Here is an 18,876-nt window from a genome sequence, read left to right on the forward strand (position 1 = left end):
TCTACGTATAAGCTTCGCGGAAACGATCATACATGTTCACCTCCATATGTCAAAGATGTCCGCATCGTGGATCCCGTGTCTGCTAAAACTATTCCAACAGCAACAAAGACTGGAATGTTCAAGACAATTGTTAGACTTCGCTAATCAGAATACAGATTTATTCTTTTTCCAACTTATGGCAATGGTTGAGATGTGGATTTATCACTTTGATCTGGAAAGCAAAGGAAGTTCAAAACAGTGGAAGCATTCTGACTCTCCGCCCCCTAAAAGGGCAAAAGTCCAAATGCCTGCAAAGAAGGTTATGTTATTGACGAATATGGCATTATTTACCAAAAGGCATCTAATTACTGGGGAATACCATGCAAGCCTTCTGATCAAATTGCATAACAGAATTAAACATTGCAGACGAGGAATGTTCATCCTACATGACAATGCGCTTGTCCAACCATCTCACTTTGCTTGTTAAAGCACGCCAAGGTAGTTATGATATTTTGCACATCCAGCATACTCTCAAGATCTTGCACATTCAGAATTCTTCCTCATTCCTAATATGAGAAGGAATTTACGGTGCAAACATTTTCCAAGTGACAATGACGTCATTTCTGAGATAGAGGCTTGGCTCAATGCTCAATCTACTCAGTTTTACGAAGATTGCATTCGCAGGTGCTTGGGTGGGAAAAGATGTGTTAATTTCGGGTGGTGACTATGTATTTCTGTCAACTTTTCCGACTATCCGAACTAGGTGAATATGGAACTTTTTTGAACCTCTTCACAGTAATCTTCTTTTAGCGCGTATGATTGTGTTTTTACTACTTTTTGTTAATTCATTCATTCTCCGCTCTCGCTTCCTGGATTTTATATATATATATAAATTCTTCCATTTTTCTATTTTTTGATGGTGATCTACGAAAAAGCATCTACTTGCTCCCAATTTTCCATGGTTTAGTATGACAGACAACATGCTTAGTTGAAATTCAAATTACGCCGGTAAAAAATTATTGGAATTTTTTTGGAATTTAAAACTGATAAAAATATATGAAGATCCAGGCTACGGCCATGAAAATTGAACACTACAAAAGTAACTTCTTTCTGAAAGATATGTTTATCTATATTTATTTAAATAAAATAATTGACGCAGTTTTAATACTATTTAAAAACTGGCAGTATGGATCTACCTTATTTATTTTGTCTTTATTTTTTATTTTTTTTAATCAACAGGTGAAGGCACTCATATGAAAATCGATTACTTTATGAAAGTATTTTGCTCTTCAGGAGCAAGGGTTCTAAAAATTGAAAATCCAACACTGATCTCTAGATGAACTTGTGTTTTTTGTAGAAAGAATTCTGGCAAGAGATTCTTTTTGGTGAAGGACTGGAGATTTTACAAGTCCTCTAAACGCGTGAACTATGTGTGGGTCTCGCTTGGGCAATACTTCTCGAAAACAATTTTGCACGTAACATACATCTATACAAAATTTAAGAGAAAAAAATAGTAATTCCGCGTAACTGACAGTATTACTACCTATTTCCCACACTACAAATCCATGCCATTCTCTTTTTTCGTGTTAACGTTTGTACTATTTTGATAAACTGAATTAATTTTCATGTAAGTGACTTCACCTGTTGAGAAAAAACACAGTATGTAAGTGACTGAGACCATCAGGGAAAACTAGAGACGCAGTAATCAAGTCAATACTACCACTAGCAATTCAACTTCGTGGCATGAACCCCGAGAAATTTAAGTGAGATACTGGTGACTTTCAATAAGGAATATATGGTCAGCACATCACAAACCCCATCTCCGTCGTTGTACTTTTCCTCTTGACCAGTTTTCTCATTTCAACTACTATTTCCCCAATTGTTCTCACAACGCTGAGCCACAGAATACGGTCTTCCCTAACTGTCACCATTGTTAAGTACAGATCATATTCTGCGTTGCCGGGCTTTGGTGATTTCAAGAGTACCCATATTCCGCGTTGCCGGGCTTTGGTGATTTCAAGAGTACCCATAGACTAGCAAGGCCAGATGGTACAGAAAATATGCAGGACGGTCCTACTACAAAATAGATGAATAACGTGATTTTCTGCAAACAGAAATAGTGGCAAAACAGATACCGCAAACGCAAAACTGACTGTACGAGCTATAAGCAACCTCATACAAAATCCATGCGTAATACAACAAATTAAAATATGTTGTAATCACTATGAAAGCTAGTAATAACATAATTTAGGAGAATCGAAACTACCGATTTTAACTGTTTTATTTCTTTCGAACTTCAAAAGTCAATATTTTAAAGCATGTAGCCTACACGTAATTTCTGGAAACTAACTGTGAATTTTTTTAAAAAATAACACCACTGGATGTTAGAAAAGTGTCACTTTAACACTGTTGACACTATGAGAGAAGCTATGTGAGTTTTCGTAGTTTCTTTCTGAGGTAAATTAGATTTTTAGTTTGCTTCATTACAGAAATGGTAACCCAATAACTGGTAATTTACTACTAGGAAGTAGGGATTAGGCGGTTTCCTTAGTTTACCTCGTTAAAAATGAATAAATAAAATACAATTATAGACAGAGCAATTTATCTGTGGGTTTCAAACCACAGATGAAAGCTCGCTTTAAAAAAATCATCTTTCAACAAAACAGCGAAGATGTTAACCGCAAAGGATTCCATGTATTAATTATAATTTATGAAATTTCCGCAGTACCACATACACACTAGCATATACTTATAATTTTAAATTTCATGGCACGACGATGTATGATTTCGAAATTCATTCTTGAAGATTTCTCCATGCAAATATATCTTGCAACAACCACCAGACCTTTCTGAATCCTTTCCACAATCTCATCATCCTTCCAATCAGAAGCAATCCTTTGAACTGTAATTTACCTGTCCACATCATTATATGAACCAACTTTATCCATGGTCATCATTATTTGCTTTAAATTCAAAACATATTAGTAAATTATATATAAACTTGTATATATACAGTGTTGAATATATTAATATAAGCTCAGCCTACAATTAACATACCTCTAGTCTGTCAGACCTTGGCATTTTCTGTGGAGTGACTACAGTCTGAGGAACCACACCTAGAGGTGAAGCCACGGCAGGGTCAGGAGGCAAAACTGGCATTATAGGGCCTGGTGTAAAGTAAGGACTGAATGTGCTGCCGACCTGCGGCATTCCAGTCAGGTAGGGATTTGTGGCCTGGATGGGAAGAGAAAATAAATAAAAAAAAAATTTAAATCTTCAGACACAAGTACGCACTTCACTAACATACACATAATATTAATTGTTATTTGAACATTTTGTTAAACGAAAAGTTTCAAATTAACAAAGAAACAAGCACAACTACCCAGTCCAAATATGTCAAATACCAATAAAATTAACAACATGTATTACAATGTAGAGAAAATGTTACTGAGATTAGGAATTTATATAAATGTGATAGTTGCTTATAACGATTTTAATGTGCATTTTTTTAAATGATCTCACACATGTTAGACTGCTTACATTTACTTTAAGAGAAAGGGGAAGGTGTACATACAAACCTTACTCTTCACGTATTTTCCCAAAACCCGACTAAGCCAGAAAATAATTTTGTATTACTCTAGTTCTTCAACAATGCATTTTCGATTTTTTGTTTAGCACAGAATTTTCTTGTTCCTGTATAATGTTGAAATTATCTTCCTAAGTTTGTGCACCTGATTACATTACACCTGTAAGTCACTTGATAAAATAACACTAACTATTTTTATTTTTTAGCATTCTCTCTTCCTGCATTCATAGGAGCAATATTCTTATATGTTAATTTGCAATACAAATTAGAGTTTTTTTCTTTCTTTTTTTTTTTTTAAAGATATTTGTTGAACACGATGTCCCTCCCCCCCAAGAAATGTTACTGAAGGGAGACACAATTTTGTTTAATGCAACACTACCCCCCACACAGCCAACCTTACTCATCATCTATATTTAAAACACGAGTATCCAATTTTTAAATTTTTTTTATGTTCCCACAAAATCTGCTCAACAAAAAGCCAAAGCAAAAATAAAACGTCTGAAATAAATAAAGCGCACTTAGAGACTCATGAAATATTGACATGATTTGCGATACAATAATACAAGGATTATAAGCGCCTATATTACATTCGAATACATTACAGCAAAAGGCGATAGGAGTTTTATCATGCAACTCAACATCAAAATCAACAAAAAAGAGCTTACGTCTGAAGAAATAAATAAATAAAAGGCAAGTCTTCACAGTCAATATACAAAGGAAGTCAATGATTATTACAGAGTAAATATAATGAAATCATTAATTAAATAAGCATGAGTACCGGTAATTAAAACATATAGATTTTGATATTTCTTTGTTAAAAAAAGCTCACATGTAGAATGAAGACTTAGCAAGAACTGTTCGAAAAGACAGTTATTTTCTTCCTTAGTTGGAATAAAAGAATCCCTAAGCCAAAATAGAAAATGAATCACTTACCACATGAGTAGTAAAAACATACATACAAATAATAAAAATAAAATAAATAAATAAAAATAATAAAAAATGACCTAATATGATTTCACTCGGATGCGTCTCGTCTTTTTTTTATTATTATTTTTTTTCTCCCTAATTCTTCTCCCCTCTCTGTCTGATGATGAATATTACGTGAAGACGCTCATAGTGTACTTATTTTAGTGTATGATTTATGTACTTCTTAGAGCCCTATTACATTAGGCCACTGGTTGCGCCACTAGTGGTATACGCTACATTAAGAACAATGGCCCAAGTGTGTCCCGCGCCACCAATGATTGCCTGGGCAGTTGCTGAGCTCGTCCGCCAACGGTCCACTGATTTCTTGGTGGCACTACCAGTTGCCCTAGTAATAGTCTCTGTATATTTCAATGTCCCGCCACGTCCTCCGTCCACTGGTTGCGCCATCGGTGGCGAAACCAGTGGCCTAATGTAATAGGGCTCTTAGGTGTGTGTAATAAACAGCTGGTGCGATTGGAAACATTTCAGAATGTAAACTTTCCATTTTATTGTATCTTTACTCATAACACAGTTGGCTTATGGTTCCGGAGTTCTGATACGGACGGACGGTTGGTCGGTCCGTTGATCATACCAACAAATATATTCACTTTCATCTCTAAACCATCTACTATAACCGCAAGTCGTAGAAACATGCCTTTTCTTGTTTGAATATTGATCGTCATAGACGGAGAACGCTAAGAGACGTCGAGAAACAGATTTTTATTATGAATTCGGAATTACTACAACTTCGGTTTTAATATTAATCTCCAAAGCGCAGAACTGGCTATATATACGCCTGCTGTTTGATACAAATTTGGTGATATATGTTCCATCTCTCTACAGAAACCGGAAGTTTCAGAAATTTGTCGCACCTTGTTTTAATATTGAATTAATACAGTTCTTCACAAAAGAAAAAGAAAAATGGAAAGAGAATCCGCAAGAAATTTCGCGTCCCACGAGCAAGTTTCATCTCTCCTTCTTGTCCATCTATTGAACCGGAACTCATAAATCCATCATTTTCTGGTTAGGAATTAAACTTCTATAGTTTGTAAGCCTACTGTAGTTTCACAATGTGGATCGAAATTGATCTGTTCATTTGTAAATACTATAGAAACAATTGGAAAGATTCCACTGGCGTTTAATAATAAGACAAATAGATTATCTTCTTTATTATGACAATATTACAGCAGATAATGACAATTTAAAATCTTCAGTTACTGTTTGAAATGCAATAAATAAATAAATAAATTAAAAAAACTGAATTTAGTTCGAACAACTGTGCGATGAATTAACTGTCTCTTCGGGTCATTTGAAAGATGTTCCACAAAGTACACATATATTATTAATACTGAATAACACTGTGGTTATGTTGATGAAAACGAAAGAGATGACAATTTTCAAACACGACCGATTTATCGCAAAGTCGGTCTATAATAATATTATAGTCGCAATCTTATATTATTATTATTATTATTATTATTATTATTATTATTATTATTATTATTATTATTATTATTATTATTATTGACGTCTCTTAGCGACGTTATTATTATTATTATTTCACAGTATTTGCGATTATCGCCTCCATCGCAACATTTTACCGTTTCCTTCAGGTGAATTTTATAAGGCAGAAAATACAGCAAGTTGGCTCACTGCATTAACACTCAAGCTTTACAGTTTAATTTGTTATCACGATGATTTGCTCTTGTGCTTCAGAAAAATTCTAGACAACAGAGCTCCAAAAGTGGATATGACTGAATAAACAGTTAACACCAATTTATTCTCCTCTAATGAAGTAAAGTAGCTTGCAAACGATGCTCTCATTATCGGTAACAAAGCCACTTTTCTGCTGTACTAACAAACAACAACTTTCTGACTTCCTCCTTGATGTAACCGTTACAAGTATGTTTTCTCGTGTAACTTTAGAATATATAGAGGAGGATTTCTCAAATTACTATTTATTGTTATCATTATTAAGGCTGTTAAGTATTATCATGAATTACAGGATGGAGCCAAGATAGTTCATCCAGGAGTTTTGATTTGGTGCAGCAAAACCTCTGATCTCACCCAACCCTACAAGTCACATGATGTGAGGTAAGAGCTCGAGTAGGAAATTTATGAGGACCACGACAAACAGCCAAACGTCCCAGAAACTTCTCGTAACACTAATAGCTATTTACTGCAAAATGAGAAACAGCATCATCTTGCATGAAGATAAGACTCTCGATGTCGTCCAAGGTGGACACTATAGGTTAAACATCTTAATAACATCGTTAAATAATGCTTTTCTCATTATTATAGATGAATAAGGTCTGGATCCACAACGTTGTTCATGTGTATAACACTGTACTCTCTGGATTTCGTACACTCCTGTGCCGAGTAGTAACAATTAATAGTAAACAGATAAGTCACTTTACAAGGAGTTGTTAAGCAACTGAGCCTCAGGGGCGGATTCACGGGGGGAGGGGACGATCACCCCCCCAGAAGAGGGAACTTTCTTATTTTATATATAAACAAAAGCCATCCCAGAGTTTGGAGTTCTTAAAAGTAGCAGTATTACAACTCACCGCCCCCCCCCCCCCTCCAGAGTCCGTTCTGGATCTGCCTCTGCTGGGCCTGGTCTTTATACCGCCAAGCATCATCTTTCCCATATTTCAACTAACAAATACAATCTCCCGACGATGATTTCTGGCAATAACGTGGCTCCCAAGGGTTAAACTAATAACTTTTTCTTCAAATGAAACTTCAGTAAACATTTCCTTCATCACCTGCAGATCTTCTTGAGGAGTTATACATGATCCCGGGTTCGATTCCTGGTAAGAGAGCATTTGGTCACATGACAATAGTCCGGAATCAACCTTGAACTGTAGAACCTCCGCATAACAAATAGCAACGCTGCTGAAAAAGGACGATTAACTTTAAGAAACAAAACAAGTTCTTCCAACCTGGTTATCAAGTAATATTTATTTCTGCGGGTATCTAAAACAAATCATGTACTCGTTAAGTTTTGAATAATAGTTTCTCATGGTTTTGGCATCCATTGCTACGATCTCTGCACTCGTACCAGACATTATGACAGAAGGCTAGCTGAGTTATCTCATGCAGTATCAAGAGGCAAGCAAACATTGGAACTTAAAATCTACCATTAGATACCACTGTAAATATCTTAATATATTTTGTGGAAATACAGTGATATATACTAGCCTTAATCAATTTTGAATAGGTTAAGGTACTAAGGCTTAATGAAAATAAGGTACTTCCGTGTTCACTTCAGCAAACAATGGGCACCCATGGAGACAGTTACACCCTACACGAAAATTGCATGACAAATTTTTGACATAAGTTCTTAAGGAGCAGAGCGCGGTATTTATTGTGCAACCAATAAGTACGGTAACAAGAGTTGTGTGCAGGTGAGTGATGCGCAATTTGGATGTTCGTTTGACATAACTTGCCTGTTTGCGGGGAAGGAGCATTGAACATGTTCAACGGTGGAGCAAATTATCGCATATTTTCTGTGTTCCACTTTACAGCATTGTTTGCTTTACATTGCAAGTGGAATTCAAAAAGGAAGTGAGACATTATTGTGCACGGCCCTGTAGATTTAAATGTTAGTTTTATTTGTATATTTTAACCTTTTACCGGTAATACACACATCGTGAAGTTTAGAAAAGAATCCTTTTTGGTAATGTTCACGTTCAATTTTCTTTCTACCTTCTTCAACAATTACAGATTTCCCAAAACATTTGATAAAAACTTCGTTCAAGCTTTTCTACATTTAAAAATAATCTCTAGTTTTGATAATGTTTAAGCATCATTTATTTAAAAGTATCATCCTTTAATTGCTTTTCATTAAAAGGAGGGAAGTAGGCGACTTTCAATACTTAGGAGACAACTTAGCACATTCTTTTCTTTCTTCAGAAAAAAACAAACAAATAAATAAATAAATAAATAAAAAGAAACCTTCTGTGAGAATACTGTCTCGAACGCAAACACATTTTGCCGCTAAATAACGATGACTAAATCCTTGAAACAGCAAGAAACAAACAACGTAACTAGATTCTACAATTTCAAGGGAAAGTGACTTTATGAATGTACCAACAATGAAACTGAGAAAAAAAGATTTGAGACGTGATAAACATGCACAGCCCGTTTCAAGAAAATTATTTTCGGTCTTCTGTATCTTGGATATATTTTTCTCAGAAACAAATTATTACTAGTAACCAGGAAATTGGAAAATGTACCACAAATAAACCTAAAATCAAATACGCAACGAAGTTTTCACTATCAACATTGTGGATGATACTCAACTGATAAAATGAATTTGAACAAAATTCAAGATGGTTGATGCAATACGAACCTGAAGTTAAAAAGAAAGGAAAAGTGATTCGAAGTTTCATAACTGAGCTATTATCTCAAGTACTAGCTTTCAGAACTCTTTCGGTACAACGTTGAATGGTAGGCTAAGCGAAGGGAAAAACTGATCAAAAACCGGTTAAAGTAACGAAAAAAATATCTGTCAACTGTTCAAATCTTTTTCTTTGTTCTGTTTTACTTATTTACTCAAGCATTCTTTTTGCTTAACACCAGACGAAGCTTACAGGAAAAGGATATGTAAAATAATGTCTGAAGATCTCCACGAAATTTTGTAAGCACTATATACAGTTGAAAGATAGTTGCTTTGGAAATAGTGTACACTATTTCCAAAGCAACTTATGTATGCGTATGAAAATTACATTTTAAAGAAATCCAAAATCTTTAATAACACCTCGCATTGTACCATTACAGTTTATCCAAGTTTCCCCTGGTCGTCTGCTTAAAACATCTTAACCCCACAGAAGTACATGGACTGTCTTTGCCTGTGATTTATGGATTTAAGAAGTTGTAAATAGACGACAAAAAGAAGGTTGGGAAAACTGCAATGACGTGTAATATTTCGTAATTTTGACTTCATATATTTAAGTAAGTCATACAGTTAAGGTTAATAGAATTAAGAAAGAAATAACATAATGTTGCTAGTGTAGGATACATCTTATGGTTTGTGCAATGTGCAAATTTTAGCCTAACCCAGATTACCATTAAATATATTGCACAAGTTATATATAAATAGGCCTCTCTTTATATTTATGTATATATATAGATAGCACAATCTAAAAATAAACATAAGCAGGAAAAAGAAAGCGATATAATTTTGTGTCCAGCTATTAAACTAAAGCTACTATAAGCTCCACAGCTAACATGGTGACCTTGAAATCTAAAAAAAAAAAAAGTATCTAAAGATTAGTTCTACATCACACGAAATTTTCCACCAATGAGTCCGTACGCTATTATATACGAGTAAACAAATATTCGACATTTAAACATGCTTTAGGAGCAGAGAAACACAAATTTTAGGGATTATGACATGAATTGCAGTTTTCTTTGAAACGAAGAAATACTAACTGATTTGCCAAGTATACAAACGTGATTACGATTGTGATTAACCATATATACGAGGAGCATCCCAAAAGTAAGTTTACACGGCAATTTTAGCAATAATCGTACATTATGTTGAATATAAATCTATGCACATTGTAACAGCCAATACTTCATTTTTCAAGTTAGTCGTCAAGACGACTGAGGTATTTGTCTAACTTCTTGTCAATGCCACTTTCGTATAATGTGGAGTCATGACTGCTGAGCCACCGTTGCATTCCTATCTTAACATCTTTATCGCTTTGCGCTAGATTAGGACTGTATGGTGGATGTTTCATATACTGCCACCCTGACACAAGAACTGTTGCGACAGCTTACATGAGAATGTATGGAACATCTCAGTCTAGACCCTATATTTTACGAAAATGGTATCGACAAACTCATTTAACGGTTAGATAAATGCCTCAAACGTCTTGGCGCCAATGTTAAAATATAAAGTGTTTACTGTAGCACACAATATGCTTTGCTTTATGTACAACATGAAATATGATTATTATGAATATGTCTTGTACACTTGCTTTTGCGACAACTCTCGTTATGTCTGACGTATCCTGTTATACTATATACGTAAATTTTAACGATATTCAACTCTTTCAAAACTCCATTTTATTGAAATAGTAATCTGCAATTTTCTTTTAACTTACTTGCATTCTTACAAATATTCGCTTAATAAATGAATTAATCTACGAACAAAACCTGCTGATGGCGCACATTCAATTAGGTATTTTTTGGTAAGGTAATCGATTCCGACTTTTCAGAGTGGAATTTTATCTTTTAATTCAGATGGATTCTTAATTACCCGATAATGCTGCTAGGACAATTCTAAAAACTCAGTTCCCCATTATACATCGAATAACCATAAACGATTTGTTAATGTACGAAAACATTAATTACTAACGAATTCGTGAACTTTATATATCTAACTCAGAAGTACACAAAAATGAATTTAGATTTCAGGCCAACAAAATATACAATAAAACGGTAAAAACATGTGATTAACTGTGGGCTGCTTTAAAAAATATATAAAAAATAACAATAATTATTATATAAAGATTTCTAGTGAAAAGAATACAGAAGCCAAACCAGATTACCATCAAAGGCTGCCCAAGCGTCAGTGGGGTAGCAAACTGCAACTTCCCGCCAACCTCAAAAAACAAAAGAAAACAAGAAAACGTAGCATAAAAAGTACTGTCCATTACAAAATGCTACAGCATTCCATTTCCCTATGCTTTTTTAAACTTTAATTCGTTTTAGAAAAAAAAAAAAAAAATAGAGAACAAAAAGGTTTTAAACAATGTGATGTTAAAATGCTACTAAGTACTGTGCCATGCAAAAGAAACTGCTGTTTCAGTATACGCAAACAAAAAAATAACTTTGAACTTAGATAATTTTAATTTTATTATTTATTAGTACAAATTTAATTGTTATCATAATAAAAATAAAACACACAAACACAACACATGACCACAACACACAATCTATAACATACTTTAGATATGCATTTTATGGAAAAACTATCTGTTCTTAAAGGTTGATATTAAATCTAAGTTAACTTGCAAGAACATTTTTCATAGCATATAACGATTTACAAATACAAAGGGACCTTTTTAAAAGACAAAAGTTAATCATATACGTATTTGGAATAAGAGCCGGGAGGCACTTGTAGCTCTATTTTGAAATGTTCTTGCTTAGAACGAAAACGGAATATGTAATATCAGATATTTATATTGATAACCAAAGTTTTGTAAGGAAAATAAGCACCCCTTCCCACCTGATGAATCTAATTATAAATTGCGTACGGTATATGTTAAACTGGTAATAAGTTCTTCCAGTATATTGGTTTGAAACCATACGAGGCATACATTAGTGCGAAAATGTGATCATATATATACAGAGGAGTCCAAAAATGTACTCACTGTCTGTAATTAAATAATCTCTCTCTCTCTCTCTCTCTCTCAGTAATATAATATGTAGTGTAATGTAGGTGTTAGGTGGAGCTGGGAATTTATGCCGCGCATGCGTAGGTGGTTGCTGGTAGAACGAGCGAGTCATATTACCTAGTGCAGCAGAAGACAGTACAGTACCAACAATGGCTTAAGTTTGCTTATTGTTGGTGAATGCACTGGGAAGTACGCGAACATTCAAGATGTACAATGACATTGGCAGAGAGAGTTTGGAACATCGCCATCAATACAACGAATAATTGCCCGCATTCGCGATAAATTCGAAGCCGATGAATTAATTAACGATGTACACAAGGAAAGATTCGGCCGACCACGAACAGCTACAAATTCGGCGTCCAGGGTTGCGGTGTTGCAACAATTCACCGATCACTGCAAACATCAGCAAACCAGGGAGCGCGCGAAAGTCGGGCGAGCCGGTCAAGTGTAAGACGTATTCTGAAAAAGGCAAAATGGAAAGTGTATATTTAAAAAGATTGGTACACGTGATGAACGAGGACTACCCAAATCGGAGAATGGAATACTTTGAATGATTTCAGCACATGATTGGCAAGGATGCGGACTTTGCAGGGGAATTTGTGTGGACTGACGGGGGAAAATTCGAACTTAACGGTACTGTGAACCGTCACAATTGTGTCTACTGGACTGTTGAAAATCCTCACGCCCATGTGGACATGGCAGTGAATCTACTGGGAGTTGCTGTGTGATGTGTTCTATCAACGTGTCCCTTCTTCTTCGGGAGTGCCGTAACTGGTGAGGCGTATCTTGAAATGCTTCAGACAAGGATTTTGCCTTCCATCCAAAACTTGTATGGTGAACTTTTTTACATGTAACAATACGGAACTCCACCTCAGTACCACCGAGATGTCAGGTTAATCAAATTTCACCCGGACGGTGCGTTGGTTAAAGAGGTCCTGTTAGTACCCATCTCGGTTCCTGATTTGACACCTTTGGACTTCTACCTCTGGGTGACTATCAAGAATGACATGTATCAACAAAAACCAGCAAAAATCGACGGGCTACGTGAAAAAATCTTAGTCATGTGGTGCCATTACGCCAGATACACTAACAGCCGTAATTCGGTGCGCCATGGACGTTGTATAGAAGTTTCTGGTGGGTATTTCACCCTCCCTGCCTACCATAACCCTCTCTCAGTGCTAAAAATTGTCACGTTACGTCAAATGTGTCACGAGATATGGACTAGCAAACAATGAGTACATTTTTGAACCCTTCTGTATATATATTTTAATTGAAGTTTGACGAAGTAGCTTGTTTATATTAAATTTTTAGATTTTACAGTTTTCATAAACAACACAAAAAATATTATTTATTTTTATATTGTTATTAATAGTAATTATTATTTATTGTTACAGTATTAATATGAATAAAGGAAAAGAGATCCATTTTATTAAAATTCCATTCTAAAATATAGAGCAACATTTCACAAAACTACTTAAGACTCCGAAACCGTTTTGATTACGTATTTACAAGAATTGTAAATGCGGCAAATTGTGAATGTGCAAAAATTAAAAAAAAAAAAAAGTTTTTTCGCGAAAGTAAATTGTATCATTATCTACAAATAATAATAATAATTTTTTACATTTTATTTCATTTGTGTTTTATTTTATTGTTTTTGATGGTTTTAGTAAATCGCACTTTGATCTACAGAAATCTTCGCTTAAGATCTAAGTTTTTAGGCACGAATAAGTAGATATGATATTCAGTTATGGTAAAATTTGATTTCGTAGTTTACGTGCGAACTTGCCTATCCTCATAGTGGATTCTAACAATATTATGAGGAAAATTATGCCTTTATGACAAAAATACCGAGGTTAAATGAAAGCGAAATTATTTTTCTAGATTTTGTGGTCTTTTCCCTAGCAACATTTGTATGCATTTGCAATATTTTAGATTAACTAACTATATCTTAATGTTAGATATTAAAAATATTTTTTTAGAACGCAAAAGAAAGAAAGGGAAATTGTATCAACCGCTAACAGTATAAAATTGGCGATTTTTTTTAAAAGAAGAAGATTTAAAAGGTAAAGTATTACATAAGAGAAGATTAATTTTACTCAGAAGCACCGGTATTTAAAAAAAAAATAAATAAATAAAGTTCGATTTTTTAAACCAAAAGTACTTAAAATAATAGCTGACAAAGCACAAAATATTTTAGGTTTTTAAGAGACCAGAGGGTTAATATTTACGAGTGCTTAAACTGATCTCTGATTTCTATAAATTTGATTTTTTGTGTAGACATTTCTAGGTTTTGAGACTTTAATTACAATACACACGAAAGTTATGATTAAATTTTATTTAGTTTTTACACGTAAAGTTAGTATTTTATAATTGAAATGTTTTACTATTTTAATATTATTTCCCAAATTTCAACAAAAAACAACAACACATTCCCAACATCTAGACTTTCCAGAAAAATACTGCAACAACAATAATACATAAATTGTATTGTTTAAATGGCAATAACACAACTATTACATGTTTATTTTGAACAACGTATGTACGTATATACAGAAAAATGTACATTCCAATTCCCTACCATTAAATTGGTTCTATTACTACACACAATCATGCAAAATTGTTTTTTTGACGGTAAGGCTAGCAACGGAACCACTACAGCAAATATAAAGCCCCAAATTAAATAAATGAAGGAAAATCTGTTACTTAGGGCACTTACCACTGTTGGAACTTGACCTGGGACAAGAGGCTGACCTGGTGTCAAACCCATTTGTTGCATGAGAGCATTTTTCAATGCGAGGTGATTTCGACCATTTATCAAGAGCTGATCCTTCAGATGCTGAGGTGGGTGGAAATATTTGCATGGTGGTTTGTCTCTGTTGCATCGACCCTGAAATAAACAAACAGAACTTATGTTAGTGAACGGAACTTATGTTTTTAGGCTTACTAGACCATTATTTATGTTTTATACTTAAAAGCAAAAGTGATGGATCAGATGTAACAATTCATAGAAGTATCTAGTATCTTAATTAGGTACCAATTCTGACATAATTAGCAAAAAAAAAAAAAAAAAAAAAAAAAAAAAAAAAAAAAAAAAAAATCCTTTCCATTAGGTTTAGACTAATAGTATAACATAGTGGTAGCAAGCAGCGACTAGGAACCAGAACGCTAGAAATATGATGGTTTACATACTTGATCTGATGTTTACAGCTCAAACAACTTTCAGGTTGGAGCGGCACTTTGACGTGATAAGCATAACACATTGTTATTCTATGTACAAACTTGACTTTATTCTATTTAAATACGAATATACATTAATGTTACTTGGATTAGCTCGAATCTAATGCATCACCGAATCTCACGTCCGTTTAAGTTTTCTAAAAGTTTTGTTAACAAATGTAATGCACACTGGTATATATAAAACAAACAGTAGAGAACATCAAATCACTTTTTGCAAAGCAAATGTTTTATTTTATTTTATGTTTAAAACAATATTATAAATGGTAAATATGTCAAGTTACAAAAGAAACCTTATGATTCAAGTTTCTGCTTGAGTCTAATGGACCTCAATTTTAGTACGAACTCTACTTTTGGAGTCAATATTTATAGTAATTCAAGTCAGTTGAAGTTATATAGAGATAATTAACAAGATTCAGTTACTGCAACACGTATTTTTGTGAGTTAATTAATAAACATTTGTACCCTGCAAAAGATCTGCGCTCGCGCTGTGATGGCTGTTATTGTATATCACATTGTATGATCCCAGACTTGAATCGACTGGCAGGAAAAAAACAGTAAATTTTAAAAATGTTTCTTTCTAAGTATAGCAGCAAATAATTTGGACCGTCTTACTTATAGCTCTTAGAGTCATTTTCATGTAGCCGAATAAGGCTGTAGGTTCGGTAAATACGGTTCTATCTAGTGGTATATCTAGTGACAAAAATAATTGAAGCTATTATTTATATATTATTGAAAGTTTATAGTAAACTCATGATATACCTGTCCTAGTCAGGGATCTGGGCTGCCCCCTCCCATATTTTACCTTCTAGACCCGTCTGTTCTATACCTCACATTAAAAACTGCAAAGCCACATCTCACAATGCTAAAAGGGGGCATTTTATAAATTTGCCGTTTCCGTGTAAAGTATGCGCTAATGGTATAGGATTAATATTCTCTTATTTCAGCTTCGACAGGTATTTATTTAGTGTTAAAGACTAGTTCATATATAAAGCACATCATGCAACACTGATTAAACGAAGAAGTGTTACGTGAGGATGGCACGTTGGAGGATTTGCATAAATTGAAAGATGTCTGAAGACTTCACAAGAGTATATCTCGTGCCCCTCCCTGCCCCCCCTAAATGACGCCCCTGGATGACATTCCTCGGCGAACACACTATCCAGGGAAAGAGAAGGAAGACAGGGTTGGGAAAGGAAGGAAGCGGCCTGGGACCTATAAGTTTGCCACCTCCCCGGCGTTTGCATGGTGTGAATGAGAAAAACCTAGGAAAACCTTATTCAGGGTGGCTGGCCTGAAAAAGCATTTTGCACTTTTTCAACCGAATGCTCCACCGGGAATCGAACCCGGGACCGCTCGCACAGAAGACGAGAGCCTTAGAGACTACGCTATTAACTTGTTAATGAATTTTATACCTTGAATTGTATGACTATTTTTTATTTTTGATAGTGTGCTACACGATAGGCCTATACCAACTGGGTTAGTAGATCTCGTATTATATGAGTGAATATCTTGGAAAATGTACGTTGCTCTTTGGTATATACTTCCATGTTCACTCGAAAAGATACTCTCATACATTACTAAAATTTTACAACTTAGCATGGTGAATCAAGAAACACTGCTCCATTTAACAGCTTCAATTGAAGCAGCAATATCAATAATTCACAAACTTATGCTTATATCAGTTCACAATATTTAGAGGTAAAAATTTCGCAACAATGTACACGTTAACAAACACACAACTATTACGTAATCTATTTACATCCTCTTGAAATTTTTGAAAAATTCATCCGACTATGGAATGTATTATCTTACCCAACTCACTTTCATATGCACTTACCCATTTTAACTTTTTTTCTTTTTTAATGACGAACTATTCTTAATCAGTACCAAACATTTTTCTCAGTTTACTTTCGGATGATATTAAACTACAGGTATATACAAGTTACAGCTTTTTCTAATTGAATTATTGTGAAATTGCATAATTTCGTAACTTCTACACCCTACACTACGAACACTATCCGACTGCAAAATAGGTAGTATTTCCTACACACTGCCTACCTCCATTTGCTTTATGGCATCAACATTTCAATATAACGCACATCACTAAAATCTTCTCGACAACAGTGTATACAAAACTTTTATCAGTAATTATCAATGCATGCATATTATTGGGTTAAAACATGGAAACCTGATAAAGTTATATGTATATTCACAATAACCACCTTTGATATTATCTTCCGATACTTGTTTGGATTCATATTTTTAATACTTAACTACAAGCTAATTATTCTTCACATGAAGAAAACAGCCTCGTGAAATAGTGATTGTTAATAGTATTAATTTAGTTTTTAGTGAGCTACTGCTGACTCACATTAACTAAACATCAGTGCTACCTACTGCAATCTCTGAAAATAAAATTGTTGTTTCAAAAGAACGAATGCTCGTAATATATATTGAGCTAAACGGTTATACCGTTTGGAGTAGAGACGGAGGCTAGATGAATTCCGATTAAAAATATGTAGGGTTACATTTGTACAAATCTGAAAATTTGCAAGTGAAGAGTATTAGTTCAAAAGAAAAGATAATATAGAAGAAATTTAATTATACTTATGATACACCCTGGTGTTTCTGTAATAACGTAGGCACTCCGTACCCTAAGTTATGTTACATTATTCTATTGTCGCTGCTCTAAGAAATTCCACAATACTATTAGCATTTAACAAAAACATAATAAAAGTTTAAAGTTGAGACATATACTAAAAGATTGAACTCACTGCAGGGGCGGATCCAGGGGAGATCGCTCCCTCCAGAAGAAACTTACTTATTTCATATATAAATAAAACCATCCCAGAGTTTGGAGCTCTTAAAAGTAGCTCTAAGTAGCAGTATTACAACCGACCGCCCCCCCCCCCCCCAGAAGTCCGTCCTGGATCTGCCCCTGCCTCAAGAAGACGAACGAAATGATATGGGTAAGTGTGGATCATGTGTAATTTTCGAGAAAATCGAAATAAACGAATCGTTTTGTTACCATACCACCTTGGCCATGTGCACCAACGAAGTTCAACTGTTGAACGAGGGACATAACCAAGCTCGTTGAAAATATATGTTGCACCAACAAAGTTCAAGGTTAAGTCTCGGTCAAATGGTGGATAAACTTCGTTTATTAAAAAAATGAAGACGAAAAAATCTTCTGGGCCCGACGATATTCCTTATTACTTGCTTAAAATGTGTGCCGAATATTTTCTTATACCGTTGACTGATATATGCAATTCCTCTCTTGAAACGGGAACATTTCCAGAAGATCTTAAACTTGCAAAAATAAGACCTATACACAAAAAAGGATCAACTACTGACCCATGGAAATTATCGTCCTATCTCTATTCTATCTGTTTTCTCCAAAATTTTAGAAAAAGTTATGTATAACAGATTGGTGCCCTTTTTGGAAAAGAATAATATCTTCACGAAGAGCCAATTCGGGTTTAGAAAGTGCAAATCAATTAACAATGCTGTAGTTGCTTTTCTAAGTGATATATATAAAGCGAGAGAGAGAAGAAATAAAATATATGGAATTTTTCTGGATCTCACAAAAGCCTTTGACCTTGTTAATCACAAAATTTTATTGAATAAATTGCGTAATTATGGTATTAGAGGTCATGCTAATTTATGGTTCCACTCCTATTTGTCTAACCGCATGCA

The 18,876-nt window shown here is 34.4% G+C and overlaps 1 protein-coding gene across 23 annotated transcripts in view; it reads right to left on the minus strand.

Moving 5' to 3' along the window:
- Positions 1-18,876, minus strand: part of LOC145692973 (muscleblind-like protein 1) — a 1,077,958-nt gene that overhangs the window by 67,159 nt on the left and 991,923 nt on the right. For 16 of the 23 annotated variants that reach the window (XR_014132674.1, XR_014132673.1, XR_014132672.1 and 13 more), the window contains 3 exons: positions 14,660-14,830; positions 11,095-11,148; positions 3,037-3,213 (listed from right to left, as the gene is read on the minus strand). Coding sequence is in view for 19 of the 23 variants with exons in the window: in XM_081768588.1 (XP_081624714.1) it covers positions 3,037-3,213; positions 11,095-11,148; positions 14,660-14,830 (402 nt within the window). In the remaining 4 variants the exon portion in view is untranslated. Of the gene's footprint in view, positions 1-3,036; positions 3,214-11,094; positions 11,149-14,659; positions 14,831-17,238; positions 17,381-17,402; positions 17,523-18,876 lie in introns of those variants that run through there. The other 7 variants (XM_081768596.1, XM_081768595.1, XM_081768594.1 and 4 more) reach the window with 3 other exon arrangements.

This window comes from Thermobia domestica, chromosome 8, assembly GCF_964235325.1.
Source record: "Thermobia domestica chromosome 8, izTheDome1.hap1.1, whole genome shotgun sequence".
In the NCBI taxonomy this organism is placed as follows: Eukaryota; Metazoa; Arthropoda; class Insecta; order Zygentoma; family Lepismatidae; genus Thermobia; species Thermobia domestica.